Source organism: Cervus elaphus, chromosome 1 (genome assembly GCF_910594005.1).
Source record: "Cervus elaphus chromosome 1, mCerEla1.1, whole genome shotgun sequence".
Classification (NCBI taxonomy): domain Eukaryota; kingdom Metazoa; phylum Chordata; class Mammalia; order Artiodactyla; family Cervidae; genus Cervus; species Cervus elaphus.
Window position 1 is genome coordinate 74,430,542 of NC_057815.1, and position 8,635 is coordinate 74,439,176.

Below are 8,635 nucleotides of genomic sequence, written 5' to 3' on the forward strand. Positions count from 1 at the left end.
AATCACTCATCTTCAGGATTAGAAGGACACAGGTGGGGTTTCCAGAGCCAAAACATGAGACCACTTGGCAGAAACTCAAACCACAAGAGGGTTTTCCTCACGAAAGCTGGGAAAACTAAGAGAAAAGCTTCCTGTGTGACCTGGACTCAGAGAAAATGCAGCTACTAACCAGAAAAGAAAAATGTAAAGGGCCTAGATTTGATCCCTCAACAGGGAACTAAGATCCCGCAAGCCATGCAGAGTGGCCAAAGAAAGAAAAGGGAGACAGATGCTCTTTCTTCCTTCTCCTTCTATGCTCCAGTCTCCCTCCCCAGAGGCTTCCGAGAGCAGAACAGAGCAAGAACAAGAAATGCATCAGCTAGCAAACAGGTTATGGACCAGCAGAGCGTAAGGGAAAGTATGAGTGATTTGTGTTTCAATTTGTTCAACAAAAGTGAATCTGTGCCTACTGTGGATTAGAAACTCTTTTCCTATTGGGAATACAAAGGTGAATAAGAAAGACCTCTAAATTTTCATCAATAAAATATTTCCAACAACCTTTGTGAAAACAATAACACCTAATTAGGAAAGACACTAATCAGATAAACCAGGCTATAAGAGGCTTGACAGGAGAAAGGTCTGGGAGACTTCTTTTCATCTCTCGATCCTCAGCAAATTCATCCACCATCCTTATTCTCAAATGCTAACCTTACTTCCTACTTTATTGAGAAGATGAAATTCATCACAGGAGAGCTTGTACAGAGACTGTCACCACATCTCCCCATCACCACCGTCTGCCCCCACCACACCTCCCAGCCCAGCAGCATCTATACTCACAACTCTGCCTGATACAGGATACGAGCTCTCCATCCTCCTGTCTAAAGCCATCCCTCCAGCTGTGTCTGAAATCCATCTCTTCCTCCAATACCATTATTTTTCACTCTATACTCAATCATTTGCATCAGCATACAAACAAGCAGTTATTTCTCCCATCTTAAAACATAAAAATGAAAAGAAAATTATCTTTACCCCACTTCCAATTTATCACCTGCTTTTCTCCTCATCTTTGAATCAAAATACCTGGAAAAAAGCTATCTATATATATTTATCTTTCTTTGGGCTTCCCAGTGGCATTAATGGTAAAGAACCTACCTGCCAATACAGGAGATGTAAAGAGATGTGGGTTCAATCCCTGGGTTGAGAAGATCTGCTGGAGGAGGGCATGGCAACCCACTCCAGCATTCTTGCCTGGAGAATCCTATGGACAGAAGAGCCTGGCGGGCTACAGTCTGTGGGGTCACAAAGAGTCGGACACGGACTGAAGCTACAGCACACGTGACATTCATTTCATTTTTATTCATCTCTTGCCAATCACTAAAACACACACCAGTCAGGATTTTGTTCCCCTAACTCCAAAGGAACTTCTCTAGTCAAGGGTATTAGTGATCTTTACAAATGCCAGATTATTGTGCAATTTCCCCTAACTTAACCTGTGAGCAGTGTCGGGTACAGTTGTCACTCGCTCCTCCTGACACACACACTTTACTTGACTTCTGGGATACCACATTCTCTTCATTCCTTTCTTTCCTCAATGACCCTTGTGTTTCCTTTGGATAAAGGAAGAAAGAAACTTCATCTTATCCTTGACCTCTTAGTGCTAGAATACACCAGGTTCTACCCTTGGTCCTTTTATCTTCTCTATTAACACACACCCAATCCCTCGGTAATCTTTTCAAGGCTCATGTCAATGACTCCCAAATTTACACCTCAGCCAATGTATTCCTCCCCAAATCCAGATTCAGCATTCTACATAGACGTCTTAAAGATACCTCAAGTTCAACATGTCCATACTAAATTCCTTATCTTTTCAAAAAACTTACTGTATCTCTAGCCATCCCGTTTCAGCTGATGGCATATTTATCCAAGTTTCTCAGGCCATAATCCTTAAAGTCATCCTAGACTCTTCCCCTCACACTCAACATTCATCCATCAAAAAATTCTGTTTGCTCTACCTTCACAATATATCCAGAGTCAAATTATGTCTCGTTACCATCATTGCTACCATACTAGTCTGAATAAATATCATTTCTTACCCAGGTTGATGGAATAGCATCTAATGGGACTTCCTGTTTCTACCTTTTTATCCCGACATTAGCAACACGGCAGTCAAAGGGATCCCTTCAGACCTAAATCAGATGATGTTACTCCTCTACTCAAAACCCTGCAATTGGTCCCCAGTCGACAGTAAAAATCAAAGTCTTTATATCGGCCTAAAATGTCCTACAGGACTTGGCTTCTGTTACATCTCTGACATCATATCCGAATATTTTCACCATTGTTCCTTTGCTCCAGTCACACTGCTTAATTAGTAAATATTTATTAAACAACTCAGTCCCAGTATCCATGGAGCTCTTAGTCTGTTGGAAGAAACAAAGATAAAGGATTAAAAAGAAGAAAGATAAAGATCATTACAGCATACTAACACATATATATGGAATTTAGAAAGATGGTAATGATAACCCTATATGCAAAACAGAAAAAGAGACACAGATGTACAGAACAGACTTTTGGACTCTGTGGGAGAAGGCGAGGGTGGGATGTTTTGAGAGAACAGCATGTATATTATCTATGGTGAAACAGATCACCGGCCCAGGTGGGATGCATGAGACAGGTGCTCGGGCCAGGTGCACTGGGAAGACCCAGGGGAATTGAGGGGGGGGGAGGTGGGAGGGGGGATCCGGATGGGGAATACATGTAACTCCATGGCTGATTCATGTCAATGTATGACAAAACCCACTGCAATGTTGCGAAGTAATTGGCCTCCAACTAATAAAGATAATTGAAAAAAAAAAGAAGTTGGTAGTTAAAGCTCTCCTCTTCTTCCCATTGTAAATGCTGTCAAATGAGTGCTGAAGGTTGAGGATTTGCCTGGGGTGGCAGTGCTATAAGAGACATAGTGGGGAAGCAAGGACATTTCAGGCAAGACAAACACTGCATATGCAAAGAGCTAGAGAAACGAATCAGCAGAACAGCAGAACGTTTAAAGAATTACAAGTAAAGCATCAAAGAAGAACATTTGAAATTAGAGGATCTGGATGTAAAGAGAAATACAGTCTATATTTTAGACAGGAGTCAGATCATGAAAGACTTTCTATTTGTTTTTCCCCTGATAGTTTTCAATCTACCCTCGGAGTAATTTATGAACCATATCTTTTTGATACACCTTAACAGAGTCAAAGCAATACTTGAAAAGGATTCTGAATTCCCCAAGTTAAAGGTACAAAAGAAAAACCCAAAGTCAAATTTAATTTGACAAGGTAAAGGAGTGGGTGTTCTACTATATCAAATTTAATCTGTACAAGATCATCTCTGGTAACATTATTTGTCCTGATCTACTGCGTTTAGACTACTTTAGTAAGGCTTGATCTCCCTGTCTGTCCAAACACTGATTCACTTACAGCAAGCTGCAGGCTAACATTGCTCTTACTAATACCCAACAAATCCACAAGGTTTAGTTTAGTTTCACACAATTTTGTATAAAAGGTGAACTGAGACTGGACTCAGCTACAGCTTTCCCCAGACAAGGCAGCTGTCTACAGAAGCCTCCGCATCCACAGTTATCAAGTGGTGAGTTACTTCTGCAATTCACAGATTTTTGAGGATCTAGAGAACAAATTTAGAGCTTTTTAACTTCTATTGTATAGGGAATCTGTGCTTGTCAACCTGGCTTCTTAAATACATGGTAATCAATGTTAGCAAGCAATTGACTTTATATAGACCAATTCATCTGGCCTCTGAAAGAGTCTTATTTTAAACAAAGGGGGGCAAAAGCAAATGATAACATTTATGAGATGCTAAAAATTATTAACTAAGTTTGTAATATAGAAGTTTCTCTTTAGTCTTTTAAATGGTAGTAAAAGGACAAATACAATGATCATGATTACTTGCTTCAGAGTAAACACTCTAAAATAGACAGCAGTAATGTTCTAAACCAAACACTGCTCTGCTTAAATCATTATATTGGAGTTTTGATCTGTAATATGTTTCTACTTTAACAACACCAAAAAAGATTGAGGAGCATAATTAGAAATGCTTATTCAAGAAACAAAGAAGTAAAGCAAAGGAAAAGGAAGGAAAAAATATTGCTGGAGCAAAATATGATGGGAGAGAATGGATAGAAAAATTATTTTTGGTTTGGTCAGCATATATAAACGATTATAATTCTTTGGTTTTCAGTTTCTCATAGGCCTTAATTGTTTGCTTCCCAGCCCAGGATGAAGTCCATCCAGTTCTGCTTCCTTTTCTGTTGCTGGAGAGCAATCTGCTGCAGAAGCTGCGAGCTGACCAACATCACCATCACGGTGGAGAAAGAGGAATGCAGCTTCTGCATAAGCATCAACACCACGTGGTGTGCGGGCTACTGCTACACCCGGGTAGGCACTTTGCTTTGCTGGAAGTGAGGGTGCTGAGGGTCTGGACAAGGCAGGCTTCACTGATTCCCACCTGTCAATATTTTAAGTTTCCCAAGGAATAGCCATGAGTCCTTTAGCCAATACTGTTTTATGACTGGCTTTTTTACCATGATATCAACTAAATGTTTGGGCTTAGATTTGATTACAGTAAATGTAAAGAAGGGTCAGGTTTGATCTGATCAATTTAGTAATTTACCACTCTATTTTTTTATTTTTTATTTTTTATTTCAAAAAATAGTTCTACATTAGATTTTACACATGGAGAGATTAAAAATATAAACATACATACATTTAATAATAGAACAGCTACAATAGTCCAAAAGCCAATTTCTGTACTTGAGGCCACATCTTTACAATAGAGATAGTACCAAAATATGTTTGCAAGCCACATAAAAGCACAGCCACGTTATAAAAATTGTCTTACTGGCCTGCTGAATACAAATGCCAACAAGCAGCCTGAGAACACAATCAATCCTTATAGACTGTTACAACCAAAATGAATTAGCAAACCCACTCACTTGTTTATACTGTTGAGAAAATCAAAGCACAGAGGCAAAAAACAGTTTGTATTCACACAGCTTCTTTGAATTAATCCAAGGAGCAGTTTCTACTTTCTCTTTTTTCCCCTCTAACACCTGGCTATCTATGCAGAATTTCATTCTATAAATTGAAATTGAAAATATCAACTTTTTAATGAAATATACTTTATGGGGTGGTAAATGAGTTTGACCAAAATCTACTTATCACATCTTCTTGGGATATAGACTTAGTGACATGATATTGAAATAAATTAAACAGAAGTAATAACTTCTTCCCTCAGTGCAAATATATATATATATACATATATATATACATATATATATATATTTTTTTTTTTTTTTTACTAGAAAATGCTACAAAAAAACCTATTATGCCAGGATTAAAGTTCTTATGTACAAACCATGTAGCCTTAAAAACTGTGACTTGTACAAAATATATAGCCTTCAAGGTGAAGAGATGTCTACAAGACAGTGAAATATTTAAAATCTTACATAAGCTTTCATAGTCAGGCTAATCTAAGCATTATCGTTCCATATTATATACTTTTTGACTTTTTATAAACACTCAGGGACAATGCATTTGGAAAAAATTTCTGAGGAATTAAACTTCACTGATTTGTGGTTCAAGTTGTCATTAATACAGCTTTTAACTAAGTAAAAGGGTCAAATTTAATTTCTGTCAATTTCTCTTTTAATCATTTTCCTCTATTGAAATTCAAATTTCTTGATAGTTGAAAAAATAATTAACATTTTGACATAGACATAAGGAGTAAGAAAAGAAATAACTTGTATTTTCTGAAATATCTGTAGAATAATCAGGAAACATGTATAGCATATAGGTCATTTATGAGATCATGTTTCCTTGATTAGGAATTTCATAAAAGAGTTTTAAAGTGTCAATATTAGAGCAAGTAAATATTCAATCCCTGTCTCATTTTGATTACGCTACACAGAAACGTCCAGACTACTGTAACTCATCTCTCTCTCTCTGTGTCTCCTAAACCACTCAGGACTTGGTGTACAGGGACCCAGCGAGGCCCAACATCCAGAAGACATGTGCCTTCAAGGAGCTGGTCTACGAGACGGTGAGAGTGCCCGGCTGCGCTCACCGCGCAGACTCCCTGCACACGTACCCGGTGGCCACCGCGTGTCACTGCGGCAAGTGTGACAGCGGCAGCACCGACTGCACCGTGCGGGGCCTGGGGCCCAGCTACTGCTCCTTCAGCGACGTCAGAGAGTAAGGGGCGGCGGCGCTCTGAGCTGCCCACCCTCACAGGCCCAGGCATCCAAGATGTCTGCGTGCACACGGGCCCGGGCTGCAAACCACCGCGGGAGACCCTGCTCATCTCTGCTCTCCCGAGAGGGGGCGCTCCAGGACTGGAGACGACTGGGGCCTGTCGCCACTCAGACCTGTATTCTACATCTGGTTCCAAGAGTCTTATTCACGCTCACTTAACTTACAGACATGAGGGTGCTTTCCCGTTTAATAGTCTTAGAAATCCTCTCAGGCAATCCCTTCCTCTTAAAGATAGGGATACGGTCCCAGAGGAAGGAAATCAGCTAAAAGTAGGTGAAAGTCCTAAATGCAGCATTCTCCTGCCAGACTCAAGAGCCCTCAAGAGCAGGGCCAACCTCTTCTTCATGATTGTAGCCTCAATGCCTAGCACTCCACATAGAATTTAGTAAGAAACTCAATAATGGCTTCCTTAAAGAAAGTAAGATCATAAAGTTAGGGATAGGAGAACACTGAGAGAAGATGTTAGAGGCTATCTGATGAGGCTGCGCTCCACGGAAGGAGGGGCGTCAGCTTCAGCTCTGTCTCACCTCTCCTCTGGCACATGCAGGATGGAGGCAGGATAAAACTCTCTGAATCATTCAGGCAGGTGGCAGTTACCAAGCTCAGGATTCCCAAGCTATTACTGCCAAGTCCTCTAGTTAAGGGCAAAAGCAAGAAATGTTAATATGTGCTTGTGGAAATTAGCCGCATCTATTCCATCATTTAAATAAATGGAACAAATGCTGTCAGGCTCCTGCAAAATTCCCTTCGGGAAGTACACAGAACTATATCACCCTGCCCTTGAATGTAGGATCTACTCCTTTGGAAAGAGGTGGATTTGAGAGCAGGTTTGAAAGCAATTTTGACAACTTAATGAGTACCTTTGTCTTATCTTCAAATACATATATGTAAAGAAAATGCTCTTTTAGAAAGAATTAGCCATAACAAAAAAACTCACTGCTGTTTCCTAAAGTCCTGAGTCAGTACTCTTTTTTGTCTATCCATGTTCTCCCAGATTTGTTTCTTTCAAGAGGATGAATATTGAGACTATTTCACGAGTTGATTTCGAGATGTTACCTCTCAGTTATGTACTTGTTTCATACTCATATTAACTAATTTATTTAAATCTTATTTTTTTAAATAAAGATGCTAGCCACCAGAGTCATAGGTTTGGATTTTTTTTCACATGTAACCAGATGACTAAAATGTCTGTATGTTTACGACGTTAATAAAATAAATCTTACCAAAAAATCCCTAGTGCTTCTGTAATATTTACTTATACTGACCTTTGGAAATATTAAATTTGTTACATTTCTAAAAGTATTTCCTCATTTAAATTTTGGGTAACTTTTTGAACACTTTTTCTGATACAGTGGGGGTGGGGGGAAGCAAAGAGAGAATCACACAGTGGATGGGGACACTAGAGAGTCTCTAGCTCATTCTTTGGATTTTTGAGATGAAAAATTGGAGGCCAAGGATGTCAAGTGACCCAACTTAGATCACAAAGACTGTATATGCAGGCAGGATAAGAACCCTGGATTCCCATCTCTTAGCCCAGCTCTCCTATGATAATCTGTCATATTATGCCATTTTGGCAAGGAATGATGCAAAACTGCGGATACTGGTAATCACCTATGTCCATTCCAATCTGGTACTGAGTGTGCCTTATAGCTATATTCTCTACAATATTTTGACATGTTGAAATTAGGACTACAACGTCTAATAAGATGTTTAAATTATAACCTTTGTTCCTTCAGTGGCCTCTTATCAGCAAAGAACAGCCTAATGCTGTTTTCTTGAGTAAGGGGGTAGTAAAAAAGCAATTGAATCTGGAAGGGGAAGTTGAACATGGCAGCCACATTGACTGCTCTATCTCAAATAAATATTTATCTAAAGTCAGACCCAACAATTTTAATAGCATTGAAAAGCTCTAAGTTGTTGTTCTATGTTTGCCAAAAGAAATATATATATATATATGCTTCATCCTTTTGAAGAGAGACATATTGATCTAAATTCAGTCTATTTTCTGTACATTGGCTCCAGGGTATGAATATTACATGCTATTGGACTTTCCTGGTGGTCCAGTGGTTAAGACTCAGCTTTCACTTCAGGGTGTGTGTATTCGATCTCTGGTTCGAACTGAATTGAATTAAAAGTTAAAAAAAAAAAAAAAAACAGCCAGGAAAGATGAATATTATATGCTACTGTCATCAGTACACATATACCAAACAAGCAGGATTCATGGAGTGTATTCCTACAAGCAACTTTATTTTGTTCCTCCCTGTCCTTTTGAATTTGCTCAGAAGTAGCTGTCCTGCCTCATCCTTTGCATGAAGATTTTTATCAGGCTACAGAGCTTCACTGATCAC

General features: G+C 39.2%; 2 protein-coding genes across 2 annotated transcripts in view; one reads left to right on the forward strand and one right to left on the reverse strand.

Moving 5' to 3' along the window:
• Nucleotides 1-6,239, reverse strand: part of KCNA4 (potassium voltage-gated channel subfamily A member 4) — a 225,808-nt gene extending 219,569 nt beyond the window's left edge. The window contains exon 1 of the mRNA XM_043908432.1: nucleotides 6,124-6,239. The gene's annotated coding sequence lies outside the window, so the exon portion shown is untranslated. The remainder of the gene's footprint in view (nucleotides 1-6,123) is intronic.
• LOC122697572 (follitropin subunit beta) lies at nucleotides 3,552-7,510 on the forward strand. The gene is made up of 3 exons (XM_043908482.1): nucleotides 3,552-3,606; nucleotides 4,248-4,412; nucleotides 6,001-7,510. Exons 2-3 carry the CDS (start codon nucleotides 4,254-4,256, stop codon nucleotides 6,229-6,231), a joined length of 390 nt encoding a protein of 129 aa, XP_043764417.1. The 5' UTR covers nucleotides 3,552-3,606; nucleotides 4,248-4,253; the 3' UTR covers nucleotides 6,232-7,510.
• Nucleotides 7,511-8,635: the final 1,125 nt, after the last annotated feature.